The sequence below is a fragment of the Myxine glutinosa genome, chromosome 5 (genome assembly GCF_964187855.1).
Source record: "Myxine glutinosa chromosome 5, kmMyxGlut1.1, whole genome shotgun sequence".
Taxonomy (NCBI): Eukaryota; Metazoa; Chordata; class Myxini; order Myxiniformes; family Myxinidae; genus Myxine; species Myxine glutinosa.
Genome location: NC_136265.1, coordinates 8,080,704 through 8,103,738, shown reverse-complemented (window position 1 = coordinate 8,103,738; position 23,035 = coordinate 8,080,704). Strand labels below are relative to the sequence as shown.

At 42.0% G+C, this 23,035-nt stretch overlaps 1 protein-coding gene across 1 annotated transcript in view; it reads left to right on the top strand.

Annotated features, from left to right (window-relative positions):
* The window catches only part of LOC137428743 (uncharacterized), a 207,239-nt gene that overhangs the window by 114,979 nt on the left and 69,225 nt on the right, over positions 1 to 23,035 (top strand). The window contains exons 4-5 of the mRNA XM_068118641.2: positions 6,686 to 6,831; positions 7,409 to 7,473. Of these exons, the coding sequence (XP_067974742.2) occupies positions 6,686 to 6,831; positions 7,409 to 7,473 (211 nt within the window). The remainder of the gene's footprint in view (positions 1 to 6,685; positions 6,832 to 7,408; positions 7,474 to 23,035) is intronic.

Genomic DNA, 23,035 nt, shown 5'->3' with positions numbered 1-23,035 from the left:
GGGCCCCCCTTCAATTACATCAGGTGGGGGCCCCCCTTGAGCGGGTGGCTATGGATATTCTAGGACCGCTGCCCCGCACCCGCCAAGGTAATAAGTATATCCTCGTTGTGATGGACTACTTCACCAAGTGGCCGGAGGCCTACGCCCTCCCCAACCAAGAAGCAGGGGTGGTAGCGCAGGCCTTCGTGGAAGGATTTGTGTGCCGGCATGGGATTCCACAGGAGTTGCACACCGACCAGGGACGAAATTTTGAGAGCAAATTACTAAAAGATGTGTGCAGTCTCCTGTCAATTCGAAAAACCAGGACAACGCCTTTAAGACCTCAATCTGACGGGATGGTGGAAAGATTCAACCGAACTTTAATCCAACAACTGGCACTGTTCACCACCACCCGTCAGGATGACTGGGACGAACATCTCCCTTATTTGCTTATGGCCTACCGGACCAGCCAGCACGGGGCCACCGCATGCAGTCCAGCGTTGCTTATGTATGGGCGGGAGTTACGGGCTCCCGCCGACTTGCTATGCGGTCCCGTGCCAGACACAGTGGTTAACCCGCCGAGGGAGGGGTACGCACGTCACCTAGAGGAAGGCATGGAGCTAGTCCATGCCTTCGCCCGCCGCCAACTCCATCTGGCGGGGGAAAAGATGAAGCGCAGGTACGACGACCGGAGCCAGGGGAGTCAATACGCTCCGGGGACGAAGATTTGGTTCTTTAATCCCCGGAGGCGGAAGGGAAGGTGCCCAAAACTCACCTCCCCCTGGCAAGGCCCAGGAGTCGTCCTGTCGCAAATCTGTGACGTGGTCTTTAAGATCAAAATGGGGCCACGAGCCCTCCCTCGGATCGTCCACGCCGACCGGATAAGACCTTACACCGGCGAGCAGGCGCCCCCGTGGATTGCCTCGGCTTTAGATGCCGAGGCGGGACCCAGTACCTCTGAATAAGGGGGGCTTATTAGTGCCAGAGGACTGGGGGATTGAGGAGCGATAGGCCCGGTGGGAGAGGGTGGCATCCCTGCCACCTTTCCCATGGTGGGGCAAAGGAGCAATAGCTTATGGGGTGTATGGCAGTGAAAACTAGCCCGGGTGGGTTAGGATATGGTGTGTAGGGATCTAGCGAAGATGACATTAGGTAACGTTAAGTTTAGTTAGTGACTGATACCTGTAGTGGGGACGCAGGTAGATTAGTATGGATGATAATGACGTGGGAGCGCAATAGTTTAAAGGGACGACTGGGAAGCGCAAGTTTCAGAAGGGAGTAGTTAGCTGAGATGATGCCGTGTGAGTGAGAATTGAACAGGTGTGACTGCACAGGTGTGCAACTGGACAGGTGTGATTGCACAGGTGTGCAACTGGACAGGTGTGTGGAGCAGTGTATGAGTAGTGAGTGAGTGGATCAGCGCGAATGCGCTTGGGGAGAGAAGGGTGCAGGTGGCACCAGGTGTGAGAGCACAGGTGTGCAGGTACAGGTGTGTGGAGAGAGTTGGAGTGAGTGGTACGGAGTGGTGTGCATGGTGCGAAGGTGTGGATGGGGGAAGAGTGGACCCCTTTCACGAGCACCCGGGGCGGGTAGTGTAAGTGTTAGGTAGAGGGTGCAGGTAAATTGTGGTTGGATATTGGCATTTGTGGTGCGGTTGCAGAATGGTGTTGTGAATGGGTGCATTAGTGTTGTGGAAATGGCTGGGCGTGTAGCCTGTTAGTGTGTGTAGTTGGTTGGGCACTCCACCACTGTGAGGATGTCGGCCAGGTGAGGCCGCAGGTGGGCTCTGGGAGCCGGTAGTTGTGAGTGGGTGCCTGAGGATCCCGGGTGTGGATCGGGCAGCCCAGTGCCAGAGAGGGCACGGAGTGGGGAGAGAGCCAGAGGGCCTTCCCCTGGTAGTTAGGTTAGGGTAAGGAGCAGGTAAGCTCGGAGGCAACTGCAGTGGTGGAGGTGTGCAGGTGGGTAGACCCACTGGGAGAGGTGCACGTCGCAGCCCAGAAATTGTACGAGGGCACCGGGAGATGAATCGGGGGAGTGAGACCCCAAATTGAAGAGCACCACAGTTTGGCCAATGGGAATTGGTTTTTAGAACCCGTAGTGTAAGAGGGCCAATGGTTTGGCCGGAGAAAGACCCCGGGTAGTGTAAAGTTGTTAAAGTCATTTAGGAAATAGTTAGGATTGAAGAACCTGTCGCACCATACGCAGCCACTTACCTGTGGTGATGATGATGACTCCACACCTGTGTTTTCTTTGTTTTGTGCAGGAAATGAGATTGCTGTGAGGATTTGTGAGACGCATCACGACGTGGATGAGACATTGGGGTGATTCCATCTCTCCCTCCCTAGGAGGGACTGATGATGAATTGGTAATGGCAAATTTTGATGTTGAGTTGGAAATGGCAAATTTTGATGAGAGTTGAAAATGGCAAATTTGATTGGTTAGGAGGGAGAGAAGACGAATTTGGTATATGGGAGGAACGGGGAAGACAGTAGGGATGTTTGTGGATTTGTAAAGTAGATGTTTATGGGTAGTGTTGTGTTTTGTTGATACAGTAAGGGGTAAGGGAGGGGCCATGTAGGTTACCTGGTGGGGGGGGCGTACGGTAGGAACGTACCTGTCTCACCTGGTTCCCATGTGCCCCCAGTGTGCATCACCTTATATTGCGTGCACTTTTGCGCCTTTACCACCTTGCTCACTTGTCTTGTTTTTGTCTCCCACCTCCGAGGATCTGGCTTTGGGGTAGAGAGAGAGGAGAGAGAGGTGCTGGCGACGCAGTTGTGGGCCTGCACTTTCGCTGCTTGCTGCCGGGATCGATACACCATATGGACCGCAATGTTTGTGGCCACCCACGATGGACCGCAGTTCGTTTGCGGCCAAGCACCACCCGGGGATGGACCTATGGGTCAACGTGGCACCTATGCCATACAGGTGAACCACTTTTAAGTAACACCAAGTGCACCACAAGAAGAGCAAGAGACACCTGCAGGGTTAGGGGTTGTTGAAGTTATTTTTATTCCAATGAACAATGGTGACTGCACCGATTGGTGGTGGGGTGGTGCTTTTGATGCTGGGACAGGGTGCTCTGCACGTTATTAAAGGCCGTCGGCCACAGAGCACTCGTGGGTTGGTGTATCGATGTTGGCAAGCGCGCTCTCTCTATGCATAACATCTGCATGTGTTCCTCCAAAGACAGGTCCTGGATCGTAGTGTAAATATCAGCGTAGTCTTGTAAATAATGCTCCCTACCGGCTGTATGTTTAGTTTGAGGATTCTTTCCGGATTCGGTTATCCTGTGGGTGTGTTTCTGAGAGGAGAAGGGTGCAACGTCGCAGGGGGACATATTTACTCATTTGTGAATATCTGTAAAACTGTCGCACTCAGGGTAGAGTTAATAGTAGAGGGAACTACATTGCGTGCCACACTAAAGTAGTTAAAAATTTATCGGGTCGGGACGCCCCGAGGGTAGAGAAGGGTGCAATGTTGCGGGTATGGAATTTGACCTCCATATCCGCTTGTAAATATTCCCCTATCTTCTCCGATACTCCCCAACTCTCCCCTTACCCCATTCCCTAGTCCCATTGTCTGTAAACAACACCCATTAGACCCGATCTTCCCCTTCATCCCCCCATTAAATGTCGTGCCCAGGTCCCCCGCACCACGCGTAGACAATTATAGGACATCTTGCTAGTTATTCTTAATCTATGTCAGTTAAGGACTTGTTTCCATTAATTATGACTCTTCGTTGCACCAGAATGTGATTATATGGCACCTGTTAGGAAGTTTAGGACCTCCCCATACCTCTCCGCATCTCTTCCCCATGAAGAAGCGCCAACTACAACAACAACAACAAAAGAGGGGGGCGGCGCGGTGACGGCATGGGGAGTGGGCGTCCTCCTTCCGGCTCGGTTAGCCGCCATTGACCACGCGCTCCACGGGGTTACCACGAAGGGGCTCCCTGTCGGCCCCTCGTCAAGGGCGGAGCCGGTAACCCCCGCACCCAATGAGAAGCCATGGGCCGATGCCATCTGGGGCGGCGCTAACGAGCCGAGGGCGTGTCACTCCCCGCCGGATATACGCGGCCCCGCGCCGGACGTGACGTCAGATGCGCCCCGAGCTTGGAAGGACAAGACGCCACCCTCCCGAGCGCTGAGCGACCTCCCCGGCATCTCCACCAAAGTCGCGACCCACGAGCGCTGAGCGACCTCCCCGGCATCTCCACCAAAGTCGCGACCCACGAGCGCTGAGCGACCTCCCCGCATCTGCTGGGCACCACCGTACGTGATTCTGTCCCGGAGCCAGGTGCACCTGAGCCATCGACTGCCGCTTTCCTTGCCATCAAATCCCGTGTGAGTCAGCGTTGTCCCGTTTATCTGTGGTCTGTCTAGGGTTAATATAAGGTTGTGTCTAAGTGCCCACCTTCCTATGTTTCCCTCTTGTCCCTGTAATCTAACCTTTTCCGCCTTAATATAACCTCCTCCGGAGGTCTTGAGAACTGAACCCCTGGTGTCGTATTGTGTGATTGTAATCCAGCCGGGTGTCTTCTTTTTCTTATTGAGCCAGCATAGCGCGATTAGTCAACCCCGGGTGCAATCGGGGTAACTTGTACGGATACGGCGGCCATCCCGCTCGGCCCACCATACCATCAAAGTCGTATCTGTAACAATATACTAGGGCGTGCCCGTACGTGGGTGCAAAAAAACATGCGTGCAAACAACAACAACAAAAAAAAACTTTGAAACCACGTGGCAGTAACGACCACAGAACCCCCCCCCCCCCCCTCTATTTACATGAAATGGTTTGGTCCATTCGCAAAGCCAAAGCGAACGGCTTGCGAGTACGGTAGAACCCCCCCCCTCTATTTACATGAAATGGTTTGGTCCATTCGCAAAGCCAAAGCGAACGGCTTGCGAGTACGGTGACCATACCTTGGGAACCACTTGTCCGATTAATTTCAAACCTTGAAAAGGCACATCCTCGGGTCCCCAGCAATATACCTGGCAAGTTTCAAGTATATCGGACCCGTGGTTGTCGAGAAACAGCGGTCACAGACAAACACACACACATACACACAGAGATTACTGGAATTATAGATAGATTATTGTTTGGTTATAACCAGGTTATAATATATTATTGTTTGGTTATAAATCCCTGGTGTTGGGCTAGCGGCTAGGGTGCCGGCTTAGGATCCTACGATCCTGGGTTTGAATCCCGGTCGATCGCTGAATTAACGCCAGGGGGGTTGACTCAGCCTGTCATCCTTCCGAGGTCGGCAAATTGAGTACCAGTTCACTGGTAATTCCCTGTTTGTCGTTAAAGGTGGCAAAAAGGGTTGGCGTCAGGAAGGGCATCCGGCCGTAAAACATTGCTTCAAAAAGGGGACCGAAAAACAACAACAACCACGGTTCCCGAAAAAGGCCAACCCCCGCTTTGCGGGGAAAAATGGCCTCTAAAGGTGGTTTTTTATTATTGTTTGGTTATAACCTGGTGTGGTTGCATTATTGCTTTGACTGTTTCATTTGCTGGTTCCACTGAGGGACATTATTTGCTGGATTTCAACCAAGGATAACACATCTTTCTGCCGGGGACCCTCTCGGGGTTCGGAGGTCCACCGAGACCAGAGGTAAGGGGGGGACCCCGTAACATCAAGCAAAATTTTAAATCATTCCAAAAGGGAAACTTTGATTGTAAGGACGTCGTAAAGGACACAAGCAGGCACGAGGAACTAATGTAACATGTTACATGAGGTGGTGTTAAAGACGCTGCTTCAACGGCGGCAAACTTCCGGATTTTTTTTTTCTCCAACCTTTAAAATCTTTATTTTATTTAAATTGAATTATATACTTGAACACTACAGAACACAAAATGCGTTTTTTCCACTTTGAAAACCCTTCCATTTAGCAGGACTTGGACATGTTAAATAAGGTGGTGTATAAGACGCTGCATCAACGACGGTAAACTTCCGGATTTTTTTTCTCTTCAACTTTTAAAATCTTTATTTTATTTCAATTGAATTATATAATTGAACACTGCGCAGGGTAATCTGTTCTCGTAACTCTCTAGTTTAAAGTCTTTGCTATGACTCAGCCGGGTTTGAACCACCGACCTCCCAGACTCAGAGAGGACGAGGCTGGTCATAAGGATTAAAACATTCAGGCACACAAGTCCAACTTTTCTTCGATGCTCTTTCAATGGCGCACCAAACATCGAGCGTTGTCGGTCGACGTGCCTTTAATAATTGTCCCACCCTCTTCCCCTTACCTCATTTAACTCTTTCCTCCACCGGACTCGATTCTCATTGTACTCTATTCTCTCTTGGCCATCTCCCCTTGACTTTGAGCAGGGGACCCTGTTCAGGTAACACTACACAATGTCCTTTATGGTTATTTTGAAGCCTCATTGTAAGATGCTTTTCTAAAAAAAATTATAATTTTGATTTAGGGATGCTTCAAGACGGCAAAGCTAAAATATCCTTTAGAAGGGGTGGATGTAGAGAGTGGAAGAGCCATTACCTCAACGTGAACGCTCAGGCCACCATCTTGGATTGGAGAGGCCTGCTTGGACAGGCGTTACTCAGGATAAATAAATAAAATCACAAAAACTTTATTTTCTGCAAGCAATTTAGTTTTGGGTGTTTTGGTAACCTGTTGATTAAACGTTATTTACAGCATTACCTTTTAAGTCTCCACAACATCTTGTCTCCATGCAGGTCTCCCACAGGTCTTCTACCCATCGTGCACCCACTGTGTGGACAACGACCACATCAGCCACCGGCCTGCCGTTGTTGGAGAGCCACCCTCGCCGTCGGCGTCACCTCGTCGTGCAGCCGGTGCTCCCTGGTGACAATCATAACAGGTATTTTTATTGTCCGTCCCGAGTGAGTTGCCGGCTTATCGGCCATACGTGGGAGTTGGAGTGGTGTTTGGGGACATTCCGCTCGTGAAGATGCACGCACTATGACGACTTGGTTGCAGACTTCATCATGATCCTTTGTGTCTTCGAATCATATTAGCATCATATGAAATATTCATAGCAAAAAACAAACTATTTAATTCCATTAATTGGTTTTCTCTCCCTGGTGTTGGGCTAGCGGCTAGGGTGCCGGCTTAGGATCCTAGGATCCTGGGTTCGAATCCCGGTCGATTGCTGAATTAATGCCAGGGGGGTTGACTCAGCCTGTCATCCTTCCGAGGTCGGCTAATTGAGTACCAGTTCACTGGTAATTCCCTGTTTGTCGTTAAAGGCGGCAAAAAGGGTTGGCGTCAGGATGGGCATCCGGCCGTAAAACATTGCTTCAAAAAGGGGACCGAAAAACAACAACAACCACGGTTCCCGAAAAAGGCCAACCCCCACTTTGCGGGGAAAAATGGCCTCTAAAGGTGGTTATTATTATACATATATATATAATTGGTTTTCTCTCCCTGTGCCGCAGCTCTAAGTCCTGCCCGGCCTTGCTGAGTGGACACACTTCTCCATCACCCAAGCTAGGAAAGCATGGTCTGTTGTGCAGCCTGTATGTTAATTATCAAAACCGTTTTGATATGGCGAAGTCATAGGGCCGAACAGTCGTTTATTAATCAATCGGTGATATACATTCAATTATTATTAATTGTTTATTTATGAGTGTGCTATTATTAAGGAATGAATGACTGAATGATCGTGTTAAGGCCATTTTCCCCGCTAGAGCAGGGGTTAGTCTTGCGGGCCCCATGACAATCATGGTTCCCTGTTTGAGGCAATGTTTTTATGGCCGGATGCCCTTCCTGACGCCCACCCTTAGTCGCCTCTTAGGATGTGCAGGGATACGGTGTACCTATTCTAAGTTGGGGTACACACCGGGATCATTCATTCCAGCAAGCTGGTACTCAATTTGCCGACCTCGGAAGGATGACAGGCTGAGTCAACCCCGCTGGCGTTAATTCAGCGATCGACCGGGATTCAAACTCAGGATCCTATGATCCCAAGCCTGCACCCTAACCGCTAAGCCAACACCAGGCTTTATGCCAGTGGTTCTTAACCTTTTTAAAGGCGCCGAACCCTAACGAAACCCACCGAACACTCGCGGAACCTCTCAAATTTGACCAAAAAATTAAGAAGAATTGCATCTTAATGCGTTTTCTGTTCATCTTTTCGGGAGGCGATCTGGGAAATATGCGTGGTTTTGTTTTGGCAAGGGCCACCCTCAAATCATTTTCGCATGCAAGCCTGCTCCTTTTCTTTGTTTTAATGTCCACCAGTTTCGAAAACGCCTGCTCGCAGAGATACATTGTAACGAACGGCGTGAGGATCTCAAGGGCAATTTTAGCGATGTGAGGATACCCTTCCATTTGGCGGCACCAAAACGTTGAGAGTGTTGTTGTGCCGAAGAGTTGTTGTTGAGTCTGGCTCTGCTGAAGTTCGATGAGGTCGTCGAGGTATTGGTCGTTGACATCTGCTGTTGCAACGTCGAAAGTAAAAGGCTGCCGCACCCATGCTGGGTATTGCTCTTGGTCGGGGAAGCAGCCGTCAAATGACTTCCCAGCTCATCCAAGTGCGTGGCAATCGCTTGCTTCAGCTCCCCCGGTACAGCAGTGCCTCCAACTTCAGACTCATCTTCGATCCCGCTCACGCACTCGTCCAGTAGCGAAAAGTTCGAAGTTGTCGTTCTCTGTTCGCCGCCTCCACAACGGTAACTTCTTTCGGAAAGCGCTCAGCTTTTCTTCAGATTCGATGACATTCACTCCACCGCCCTGCATCTGGCAATTGAGATGATTGAGTGCGTCGAAGATGTCAGCCAAGTACGCCAAGGCGAGGATGAACTCTGACTCTTGGAAGTGCGTTGCATGGCAATGCTGGTGTTCTCGCAAAAACAGGGATAATTCTACACGCAAGGCAAAAACACGGCTCACTACCTTCCCTCGTGATAACCATCGAACGTTAGAGTGGTAGAGAAGGACTTCGAATTCAGAGCCGATTTCATTGCACAGCTCTTTGAAGATGCGATGATTCAGAGCACGGCTTCGCACGTAATTCACAGTTTCAACGACTATTTTCAGAACATTGGCCAGTTTTGGAGGCAGGGTTTTTGATGCCAGCGCGTGTCTGTGCAGGACGCAGTGCGTAATGATGATGTGTGGTGCATCGGCCTTCACCAGCGCTCCAAAACCGGAGTTGCATCGAGCAATGGCTGGAGCTCCGTCCGAGCAAACTGCAGACATGTTTCACGAGAGGCCGTTGCTTCTGAAGAAGTCGCCCACAAGCTTCTTCACGTCAGCTGCCTTCGTCGTTGTTGTGAGAGGCTTGCAGAACAGAAAGTCTTCCTTGATCTCGTCTCCTTTGACATAACGCACAAATAAGATGAGCTGGCTCAAATTCGAAACGTCGGTGGTCTCGTCGAGTTGAAGGCTGAATTTCATCGGGCTCGCGACTAAATCTGCAACTACCTGGGTGAGGATGTCGTCACTCATGTCATCGATTCTGCATCTGATGGTGTCATTTGAGAGTGGAACGAGAGACAATTTGTTTTCAGCAGCTTTTCCCAGCATGATGTTGGCCATCTTCAACCCGGCCGGTTTGATGAGTGTCTCGCCAACGGTGTGCGGTTTGCCCTGCCTTGTGATCAGGTACGCAACTTCATACGACGCGGTGAGGATCAGTTTGTCAATTGGAATGAAGCCGAGAGTGGGCAAGGTAGCATTTACGTCGAATCGGACTCTCTTCAATTTGAATTCATCCAGGGTTGTGTCTTTGTACTGCCCGTCATCGTGCAGTTTTTTGAAGTTTTCCCGTAGTTTTGCTGGTGCTAGGCTGGAGTTGCTCAACTTGACATTGCAAAGCATGCATTGAGGATGCTGACTTCCGTCCCATTCCGTCAAATACGTGAACCCGTACCGCAAGTAATCCTCCGACCGCTTCCTTTTTTTGCTCGACATACTGCAAAAAAAATAAAATAAAAAGTAACAAACTGATCTTAATTGAGTTCGGGCAAATAATAACATGACAAAAATTAAAAAAGGAACATGCTTAAATATAATCAGTACCCTCTGAAAACTGAGAAATTTTAACGAAGAAAACATAACTTATAGTTACGATGACGGGATTTATTATGTACTCAACTCTGTCACCTCAAATCCCATTATAATATTACATAGAAAACTGTGAATTGTTAGTTTTTAATTGCGACCAAAGGAGTTATATCACCTCCACCTAATTTTCTGAGTAATTCAATCATATATTATAATCACCATCAACTTTTGACTTTAATATAACTCTGAACCTGCCCTGCATATCCACAAACATTTCCAACTCACTTTTCAATTAATCAGTAACTCCAAAGTAAGGCGCGACCAATGACGCACGGCACATGGCAAGCTAATCGAGGCTATTCACTGGAATTTCCGAACACCTGCAAAGTCCAAAATCCAGTAAGTAAGTAAGCAAGTAAGCACCATCAACAGAATAATTAGCAAGTTGCTCATTGATTCAACTTACTACAGTCAGTGTGAAACAACTTATCTTAAACACAGACCAGAGAAACCATGAATGGGATGGGAATACAATTACAAATAACATTTACATTCGTTTGTAACATACATAGCAAAATAATAATAATATTAATAATAAGCGTAATTACGCAAGGATTCAAAATTGATACAAAACTAAAAACCCCAAAAAAACAAATTGCAATGCGTTTCGGAGGACCTCTGCCGAACCCCTGAGACTGGCTCACTGAACCCCTGGGGTTCGGTCAAACCCAGGTTAAGAACCACGGCTTTATGCTATTATTAAGGGATGACATACAATCTGTGCAAACAGAAAGGGGAATTTTTTTTTTTTTTTTAAGACGGAGGTTTTGAGAGGGTCGAAAATTTAAGGGATTGGGAAAACCCCGAATGACGTCACGGACTTTCACATGCAACGAGACTCTTGGCAATACGAGGATTGAAGAGGAATGGTGACATTCACATTTGTAAACCTGATAAATGCACCGGAGTTGTGATCTTGAATAGGATCGATTAAATCAACAAAATGATGAATATTCTCAAAGATGAAATACAATTCCAACAATTGGGATGTGCAGCCGAACACGACCGTACGTCACGGTTGGAAGGTCAGATCACCAAACAGATGTTACAGCTCCACAAGGGCGGGGAACTATCGATGGAGTTGTACAACAGAATCAAACCTGTTGGAGCCCAAAGTCCAAGAATGTACAGCTTGCCGAAGACCCACAAAGAAAATGTCCCACTAAGAACGATATTGTCCATGGTTGGTTCGGCACAACATGAACTTGCCAAGTGGTTGGGAGAGGAACTGCAGCTTGTATTGGAGTCACTTTCACAATTGGTGATCAAAGATTCTTTCACTTTTGCAGAAGCAATTTGTGCTACAACACCGACAAGTGCGGACAACATAATCGCCTTTGATATACAAATCTTGTTCACGAATGTCCCACTGACGGAGACTATTGATATATGTTCACACCTGCTATATCACAGTGATCTGAAACATCTGTAGATCTCAGAACAAGTCTTTGTGGAGTTGATGAACACAGCAACGAGGCAAGTTGAGTTTAGGTTCAACAACATTATGTGCGGTATGTCCAAACTGATCAGTTTTTCAGTTTTTTCAGTTTTTCAGTTTGTTATTTTTAATAAATTTCCAAAACTTTCTAAAATCCTGTTTTCTTTGTCATTATGGGGTATTGAGTGTAGATTGATGAGGGAAAAAATGAATTTAAACGATTTCAGCATAAGGCTGCAACATAACAAAATGTGAAAAAAGTGAAGGTTTCTGAATGCACTGCACACACACACACACACACACACACACACACACACACACACACACACACACACACACACACACACACACACACACACACACACACACACACACACACACACACACACACACACACACACACACACACACACACACACACACACACACACACACACTCTCTGTCTCTGTCTCTGTCTCTGTCTCTGTCTCTGTCTCTGTCTCTCTCATAAAAAGGGTTCACCTTTATTTTTTGCATTCCCATCTGAACCTGTGTGTGCCAATTCTGCAGTCATTGGTGGAAATTACATTGGTGGCATTGATTTTATCTACTGCCTACTTGTGTCCTCGTAAGACTACGAGTCTGAGATCACGACTGTTAAAGACTAAATAAAAGACGAGGATATTTTCGTCAAAAGATGTTTGGAACGGTCCTCCACAACACATAGTCTGGGCCCAACAGTGAAGGCCATTTTAGACTCTTTAGATCACCACTGGAAATACAGGCAGATCAGCTTGCGCTGACTCCCCCACGTGTCCGATCAAAAAGTATCAATTTCGCAAATAACGGAACCATCTACAGGATCAACCAACCATCCTCAGCTTCCTTTATATTGTACACCGCTCCTTTCCTATGCCATCTCCAGGCATTGCAAATCGTCATTGCCGGGCACCAAAGGGGGCTCGGCAGTGACGCACGCTGAAAGAGAGTACTCAGTTTTCACTCTGGTTTCTTGTTTTCTTTCTTGCTTTCTTGTTTGTTTGTCCGGACGATATCTCAGCCATCCTTTGAGCTAGGAAGCTGAAATTTCGGCACAGTAGTGAGCAAGTTCGTTGTCAAAAAACGGTATTTGTTTTTGTTTTTTTTGTTTTTTTTTGATTAATCAATTAATTGAGGATTTATTTAATTATTAGCGATTAATTAAGTACTTATTTATTCCCTGTTTGTCGTAAAAAGGCGACAAACTGGGTTGGCGGCAGGAAGGGCATCCAGCCGTAAAACATTGCTTCAAAAAGGGGACCAAAAAACAACAACAACCACGGTGCCCAAAAAAGGCCAACCCCCGCTTTGCGGGGAAAAATGGCCTCTAAAGTTTTTTTGTTTTTTAAAAAAGTACTTATTTAATTAATTAAATTTCCTTTCTCTTCTGACCATTAACTCAGGCACCTTTTGAGTTAGGAAGCTGATATTTGGACATGCCAATGAGCAGGTGATTTGGCTGCAAAGGCTATTTTTTATTTATTAATTAATCAATCAATTAATCGATTAATTATTTAATGATTCGATTAATGACTAAAAAATTTTTTTTTTAAAGTTACAGATTCTGATGAAATGGTGGTGGTTTATGTGTTCTCTGACCGAATTGATTAATAATTTAATTTTTTATAATTATTATTTATTTATTTTCAGCGATTAATAAAGTACTTATTTTCTTTATCATTTGGCCAATATCTGATTTGGCCAAGTATTTGATCAGATAATTTTTTAAATGATTTTTCACCATTGAGTTGCAGGGCTAAAATCGATAGATATCGATAAACACGATATCTCAAAAAAGTTATGGACGGATTTGGACGAAAATTGATGGCAGGTTGGGTGTGTGACAAGACAGAATGGACGCGATTTTGGTGAAGATGTGGATATGGATTCGGATACAAGTATTATTTAATTTCGTAAGTAATTCTTCACTATTGAGAGATCGAACCAAAAGCGATATATAATATGATATTAAAAAAATTATGGATGAGTTATGACTAAACGAGGTGGATGAGTTGGTTCCTTGACAAGAACAAGCCGATTCGATTTTGGTTCAGGTCCGAATCCAGATCTGGTCTATCGGTGCGTACAAACATAAACTGTTTAACCTGGCGGGGGTCGTTCTACCAAGTGCCGTTCTCGTTCACCATATTTTGGATAACGCAGCCTTTGGCTCAGGCATTAAACATGGAAACGCAAATCGATTACAACCCGCCCCGGACGAGGCAAAACGCTGATGCACATGACGCCGGAAAGGACGTTAATGACACCACCCAGTCGTAGCCATGGTGAAGCTCGTGACTGAAACACGCGAGGATGTTGTGGGAAATTGTGAGACTGCAGCCAAGACGCAGGCTTGTCATCGACTACGGAAAAGGGGTTTCCTGCAATAAGTGTCTTCAATGAGGTAAATTTATTTCACCTTAACAGTTGACGAAGCACACCTGTAAAGACATCACGATACACCTTCACGTCAGAAATGCTTTTTTTCATAGGCCTACACATTCACGTCAGAAATGCTTTTTTTCATAGGCCTACACATTCACCTCAGAAATGCTTTTTTTCATAGGCCGACACATTCACCTCAGAAATGCTTTTTTTCATAGGCCTACACATTCACCTCAGAAATGCTTTTTTTCATAGGCCTACACATTCACGTCAGAAATGCTTTTTTTCATAGGCCGACACATTCACCTCAGAAATGCTTTTTTTTCATAGGCCTACACATTCACGTCAGAAATGCTTTTTTTTTATAGGCCGACACATTCACGTCAGAAATGTTTTTTTTTATAGGCCTACACATTCACGTCAGAAATGTTTTTTTTTATAGGCCTACACATTCACGTCAGAAATGCTTTTTTTTATAGGCCTACACATTCACGTCAGAAATGTTTTTTTTTTATAGGCCTACACATTCACGTCAGAAATGTTTTTTTTTATAGGCCTACACATTCACCTCAGAAATGTTTTTTATAGGCCTAGACATTCACGTCAGAATGCTTTTTTTTTATAGGCCTACACATTCACGTCAGAATGTTTTTTTTTATAGGCCTACACATTCACCTCAGAAATGCTTTTTTTATAGGCCTACACATTCACGTCAGAAATGTTTTTTTTCATAGGCCTACACATTCACCTCAGAAATGCTTTTTGTTATAGGCCTACACATTCACGTCAGAAATGTTTTTTTTTATAGGCCTACACATTCACGTCAGAATGCTTTTTTTTATAGGCCTACACATTCACGTCAGAAATGTTTTTTTTTATAGGCCTACACATTCACCTTAGAAATGTTTTTTTTTATAGGCCTACACATTCACCTCAGAAATGTTTTTTTTTATAGGCCTACACATTCACGTCAGAATGCTTTTTTTTATAGGCCTACACATTCACGTCAGAAATGCTTTTTTTATAGGCCTACACATTCACGTCAGAATGCTTTTTTTAATAGGCCTACACATTCACCTCAGAAATGTTTTTTTTTATAGGCCTACACATTCACGTCAGAAATGCTTTTTTTTATAGGCCTACACATTCACCTCAGAAATGTTTTTTTTTATAGGCCTACACATTCACGTCAGAAATGCTTTTTTTTATAGGCCTACACATTCACCTCAGAAATGTTTTTTTTTATAGGCCGACACATTCACGTCAGAAATGCTTTTTTTTATAGGCCTACACATTCACCTCAGAAATGTTTGTTTTTATAGGCCTACACATTCACCTCAGAAATGTTTTTTTTTATAGGCCTACACATTCACCTCAGAAATGCTTTTTTTATAGGCCTACACATTCACCTCAGAAATGTTTTTTTTTATAGGCCTACACATTCACGTCAGAAATGCTTTTTTTTATAGGCCTACACATTCACGTCAGAAATGTTTTTTTTTATAGGCCTACACATTCACCTCAGAAATGTTTTTTTTTATAGGCCTACACATTCACGTCAGAAATGCTTTTTTTTATAGGCCGATACATTCAGCTCAGAATTTTTTTTTTTTATAGGCCTACACATTCACCTCAGAAATGTTTTTTTTTTATAGGCCTACACATTCACCTCAGAAATGTTTGTTTTTATAGGCCTACACATTCACGTCAGAAATGCTTTTTTTTATAGGCCTACACATTCACGTCAGAAATGCTTTTTTTTATAGGCCTACACATTCATGTCAGAAATGTTTTTTTTTATAGGCCTACACATTCACGTCAGAAATGCTTTTTTTTATAGGCCTACACATTCACCTCAGAAATGCTTTTTTTTATAGGCCTACACATTCACGTCAGAAATGCTTTTTTTTATAGGCCTACACATTCATGTCAGAAATGTTTTTTTTTATAGGCCTACACATTCACGTCAGAAATGCTTTTTTTTATAGGCCTACACATTCACGTCAGAAATGTTTTTTTTTATAGGCCTACACATTCACGTCAGAAATGCTTTTTTTTATAGGCCTACACATTCACCTCAGAAATGTTTTTTTTATAGGCCTACACATTCACCTCAGAAATGTTTTTTTTTATAGGCCTACACATTCACGTCAGAAATGTTTTTTTTTATAGGCCTACACATTCACCTTAGAAATGTTTTTTTTTATAGGCCTACACATTCACCTCAGAAATGCTTTTTTTTATAGGCCTACACATTCACGTCAGAAATGCTTTTTTTATCGGCCTACACATTCACCTTAGAAATGCTTTTTTTATAGGCCTACACATTCACGTCAGAATGCTTTTTTTTATAGGCCTACACATTCACCTCAGAAATGCTTTTTTTATAGGCCTACACATTCACGTCAGAATGCTTTTTTTTATAGGCCTACACATTCACGTCAGAAATGTTTTTTTTTATAGGCCTACACATTCACGTCAGAAATGCTTTTTTTTATAGGCCTACACATTCACGTCAGAAATGTTTTTTTTTTATAGGCCTACACATTCACGTCAGAAATGTTTTTTTTTATAGGCCTACACATTCACGTCAGAAATGTTTTTTTTTATAGGCCTACACATTCACCTCAGAAATGCTTTTTTTTATAGGCCTACACATTCACGTCAGAAATGTTTTTTTTTATAGGCCTACACATTCACATCAGAAATGTTTTTTTTTATAGGCCTACACATTCACCTCAGAAATGTTTTTTATAGGCCTAGACATTCACGTCAGAATGTTTTTTTTTATAGGCCTACACATTCACCTCAGAAATGCTTTTTTTATAGGCCTACACATTCACCTCAGAAATGTTTTTTTTTATAGGCCTACACATTCACGTCAGAAATGTTTTTTTTTATAGGCCTACACATTCACCTTAGAAATGTTTTTTTTTATAGGCCGACACATTCACCTCAGAAATGCTTTTTTTTATAGGCCTACACATTCACGTCAGAAATGCCTTTTTTTATCGGCCTACACATTCACCTCAGAAATGCTTTTTTTTATAGGCCTACACATTCACCTCAGAAATGTTTTTTTTTATAGGCCGACACATTCACGTCAGAAATGCTTTTTTTTATAGGCCTACACATTCACCTCAGAAATGTTTGTTTTTATAGGCCTACACATTCACGTCAGAAATGCTTTTTTTTATAGGCCTACACATTCACGTCAGAAATGTTTTTTTTTATAGGCCTACACATTCACCTCAGAAATGTTTTTTTTTATAGGCCTACACATTCACGTCAGAAATGCTTTTTTTTATAGGCCGATACATTCAGCTCAGAATTTTTTTTTTTTATAGGCCTACACATTCACCTCAGAAATGTTTTTTTTTTATAGGCCTACACATTCACCTCAGAAATGTTTGTTTTTATAGGCCTACACATTCACGTCAGAAATGCTTTTTTTTATAGGCCTACACATTCACGTCAGAAATGCTTTTTTTTATAGGCCTACACATTCATGTCAGAAATGTTTTTTTTTATAGGCCTACACATTCACGTCAGAAATGCTTTTTTTTATAGGCCTACACATTCACCTCAGAAATGCTTTTTTTTATAGGCCTACACATTCACGTCAGAAATGCTTTTTTTTATAGGCCGATACATTCACCTCAGAAATGCTTTTTTTTATAGGCCTACACATTCACCTCAGAAATGTTTTTTTTTATAGGCCTACACATTCACCTCAGAAATGCTTTTTTTATAGGCCTACACATTCACGTCAGAAATGTTTTTTTTTATAGGCCTACACATTCACCTCAGAAATGTTGTTTTTTATAGGCCTACACATTCACCTCAGAAATGCTTTTTTTATAGGCCTACACATTCACGTCAGAATGCTTTTTTTTATAGGCCTACACATTCACGTCAGAAATGTTTTTTTTTATAGGCCTACACATTCACGTCAGAAATGCTTTTTTTTATAGGCCTACACATTCACGTCAGAAATGTTTTTTTTTATAGGCCTACACATTCACGTCAGAAATGTTTTTTTTTATAGGCCTACACATTCACGTCAGAAATGCTTTTTTTTATAGGCCTACACATTCACCTCAGAAATGCTTTTTTTTATAGGCCTACACATTCACGTCAGAAATGTTTTTTTTTATAGGCCTACACATTCACGTCAGAAATGTTTTTTTTTATAGGCCTACACATTCACCTCAGAAATGTTTTTTATAGGCCTAGACATTCACGTCAGAATGTTTTTTTTTTATAGGCCTACACATTCACCTCAGAAATGCTTTTTTTATAGGCCTACACATTCACCTCAGAAATGTTTTTTTTTATAGGCCTACACATTCACGTCAGAAATGTTTTTTTTTATAGGCCGACACATTCACCTCAGAAATGCTTTTTTTTATAGGCCTACACATTCACGTCAGAAATGCCTTTTTTTATCGGCCTACACATTCACCTCAGAAATGCTTTTTTTTATAGGCCTACACATTCACGTCAGAAATGTTTTTTTTTATAGGCCTACACATTCACGTCAGAAATGCTTTTTTTTATAGGCCTACACATTCACGTCAGAAATGCTTTTTTTTATAGGCCTATACATTCACCTCAGAAATGCTTTTTTTTATAGGCCTTCACATTCACCTCAGAAATGTTTTTTTTTATAGGCCTAAACATTCACCTCAGAAATGCTTTTTTTATAGGCCTACACATTCACGTCAGAAATGTTTTTTTTTATAGGCCTACACATTCACCTCAGAAATGTTTTTTATAGGCCTAGACATTCACGTCAGAATGTTTTTTTTTATAGGCCTACACATTCACCTCAGAAATGCTTTTTTTATAGGCCTACACATTCACCTCAGAAATGTTGTTTTTTATAGGCCTACACATTCACGTCAGAAATGCTTTTTTTTATAGGCCTACACATTCACGTCAGAAATGTTTTTTTTTATAGGCCTACACATTCACCTCAGAAATGCTTTTTTTTATAGGCCTACACATTCACCTCAGAAATGCTTTTTTTTATAGGCCTACACATTCACCTCAGAAATGCTTTTTTTTATAGGCCTACACATTCACGTCAGAAATGTTTTTTTTTATAGGCCTACACATTCACCTCAGAAATGCTTTTTTTTATAGGCCTACACATTCACCTCAAAAATGCTTTTTTTATAGGCCTACACATTCACCTCAGAAATGCTTTTTTTTATAGGCCTACACATTCACGTCAGAAATGTTTTTTTTTATAGGCCTACACATTCACCTCAGAAATGCTTTTTTTTATAGGCCTACACATTCACGTCAGAAATGTTTTTTTTTATAGGCCTACACATTCACCTCAGAAATGTTTTTTATAGGCCTAGACATTCACGTCAGAATGCTTTTTTTTATAGGCCTACACATTCACGTCAGAATGTTTTTTTTTATAGGCCTACACATTCACCTCAGAAATGCTTTTTTTATAGGCCTACACATTCACCTCAGAAATGTTTTTTATAGGCCTACACATTCACGTCAGAAATGCTTTTTTTTATAGGCCTACACATTCACCTCAGAAATGCTTTTTTTTATAGGCCTACACATTCACCTCAGAAATGCTTTTTTTTATAGGCCTACACATTCACGTCAGAAATGTTTTTTTTTTATAGGCCTACACATTCACGTCAGAAATGTTTTTTTTTATAGGCCTACACATTCACCTCAGAAATGCTTTTTGTTATAGGCCTACACATTCACGTCAGAAATGTTTTTTTTTATAGGCCTACACATTCACGTCAGAATGCTTTTTTTTATAGGCCTACACATTCACGTCAGAAATGCTTTTTTTATAGGCCTACACATTCACGTCAGAATGCTTTTTTTAATAGGCCTACACATTCACCTCAGAAATGTTTTTTTTTATAGGCCTACACATTCACGTCAGAAATGCTTTTTTTTATAGGCCTACACATTCACCTCAGAAATGTTTTTTTTTATAGGCCTACACATTCACGTCAGAAATGCTTTTTTTTATAGGCCTACACATTCACCTCAGAAATGTTTTTTTTTATAGGCCGACACATTCACGTCAGAAATGCTTTTTTTTATAGGCCTACACATTCACCTCAGAAATGTTTGTTTTTATAGGCCTACACATTCACGTCAGAAATGCTTTTTTTTATAGGCCTACACATTCACGTCAGAAATGTTTTTTTTTATAGGCCTACACATTCACCTCAGAAATGTTTTTTTTTATAGGCCTACACATTCACGTCAGAAATGCTTTTTTTTATAGGCCGATACATTCAGCTCAGAATTTTTTTTTTTATAGGCCTACACATTCACCTCAGAAATGTTTTTTTTTTATAGGCCTACACATTCACCTCAGAAATGCTTTTTTTTATAGGCCTACACATTCACGTCAGAAATGCTTTTTTTTATAGGCCTACACATTCATGTCAGAAATGTTTTTTTTTATAGGCCTACACATTCACGTCAGAAATGTTTTTTTTTATAGGCCTACACATTCACGTCAGAAATGTTTTTTTTTATAGGCCTACACATTCACGTCAGAAATGCTTTTTTTTATAGGCCTACACATTCACCTTAGAAATGTTTTTTTTTATAGGCCTACACATTCACCTCAGAAATGCTTTTTTTTATAGGCCTACACATTCACGTCAGAAATGCTTTTTTTTATCGGCCTACACATTCACCTCAGAAATGCTTTTTTTTATAGGCCTACACATTCACGTCAGAAATGTTTTTTTTTATAGGCCTACACATTCACGTCAGAAATGATTTTTTTTATAGGCCTACACATTCACGTCAGAAATGCTTTTTTTTATAGGCCTATACATTCACCTCAGAAATGCTTTTTTTTATAGGCCTACACATTCACCTCAGAAATGTTTTTTTTTATAGGCCTACACATTCACGTCAGAAATGTTTTTTTTTATAGGCCTACACATTCACCTCAGAAATGTTGTTTTTTATAGGCCTACACATTCACCTCAGAAATGCTTTTTTTATAGGCCTACACATTCACGTCAGAAATGCTTTTTTTTATAGGCCTACACATTCACGTCAGAAATGTTTTTTTTTATAGGCCTACACATTCACGTCAGAAATGCTTTTTTTTATAGGCCTACACATTCACGTCAGAAATGTTTTTTTTTATAGGCCTACACATTCACGTCAGAAATGTTTTTTTTTATAGGCCTACACATTCACGTCAGAAATGCTTTTTTTTATAGGCCTATACATTCACCTCAGAAATGCTTTTTTTTATAGGCCTACACATTCACCTCAGAAATGTTTTTTTTTATAGGCCTACACATTCACGTCAGAAATGTTTTTTTTTATAGGCCTACACATTCACCTCAGAAATGTTGTTTTTTATAGGCCTACACATTCACCTCAGAAATGCTTTTTTTATAGGCCTACACATTCACGTCAGAAATGCTTTTTTTTATAGGCCTACACATTCACGTCAGAAATGTTTTTTTTTATAGGCCTACACATTCACGTCAGAAATGCTTTTTTTTATAGGCCTACACATTCACGTCAGAAATGCTTTTTTTATAGGCCTACACATTCACGTCAGAAATGTTTTTTTTTATAGGCCTACACATTCACCTCGGAAATGTTTTTTTTTATAGGCCTACACATTCACCTCAGAAATGTTTTTTATAGGCCTAGACATTCACGTCAGAAATGTTTTTTTTAATAGGCCTACACATTCACGTCAGAAATGTTTTTTTTTATAGGCCTACACATTCACGTCAGAAATGTTTTTTTTTATAGCCCTACACATTCACCTCAGAAATGCTTTTTTTATAGGCCTACACATTCACGTCAGAAATGTTTTTTTTTATAGCCCTACACATTCACCTCAGAAATGCTTTTTTTATAGGCCTACACATTCACGTCAGAAATGTTTTTTTTTATAGGCCTACACATTCACGTCAGAATGCTTTTTTTTATAGGCCTACACATTCACCTCAGAAATGCTTTTTTTATAGGCCTACACATTCACGTCAGAATGCTTTTTTTTATAGGCCTACACATTCACGTCAGAAATGTTTTTTTTTATAGGCCTACACATTCACGTCAGAAATGCTTTTTTTTATAGGCCTACACATTCACGTCAGAAATGTTTTTTTTTTATAGGCCTACACATTCACGTCAGAAATGTTTTTTTTTATAGGCCTACACATTCACCTCAGAAATGCTTTTTTTTATAGGCCTACACATTCACGTCAGAAATGTTTTTTTTTATAGGCCTACACATTCACGTCAGAAATGTTTTTTTTTATAGGCCTACACATTCACCTCAGAAATGTTTTTTATAGGCCTAGACATTCACGTCAGAATGTTTTTTTTTATAGGCCTACACATTCACCTCAGAAATGCTTTTTTTATAGGCCTACACATTCACCTCAGAAATGTTTTTTTTTATAGGCCTACACATTCACGTCAGAAATGTTTTTTTTTATAGGCCTACACATTCACCTTAGAAATGTTTTTTTTTATAGGCCGACACATTCACCTCAGAAATGCTTTTTTTTATAGGCCTACACATTCACGTCAGAAATGCCTTTTTTTATCGGCCTACACATTCACCTCAGAAATGCTTTTTTTTATAGGCCTACACATTCACCTCAGAAATGTTTTTTTTTATAGGCCGACACATTCACGTCAGAAATGCTTTTTTTTATAGGCCTACACATTCACCTCAGAAATGTTTGTTTTTATAGGCCTACACATTCACGTCAGAAATGCTTTTTTTTATAGGCCTACACATTCACGTCAGAAATGTTTTTTTTTATAGGCCTACACATTCACCTCAGAAATGTTTTTTTTTATAGGCCTACACATTCACGTCAGAAATGCTTTTTTTTATAGGCCTACACATTCACCTCAGAAATGTTTTTTTTTATAGGCCTACACATTCACCTCAGAAATGTTTTTTTTTATAGGCCTACACATTCACGTCAGAAATGTTTTTTTTTATAGGCCTACACATTCACCTTAGAAATGTTTTTTTTTATAGGCCTACACATTCACCTCAGAAATGCTTTTTTTTATAGGCCTACACATTCACGTCAGAAATGCTTTTTTTATCGGCCTACACATTCACCTTAGAAATGCTTTTTTTATAGG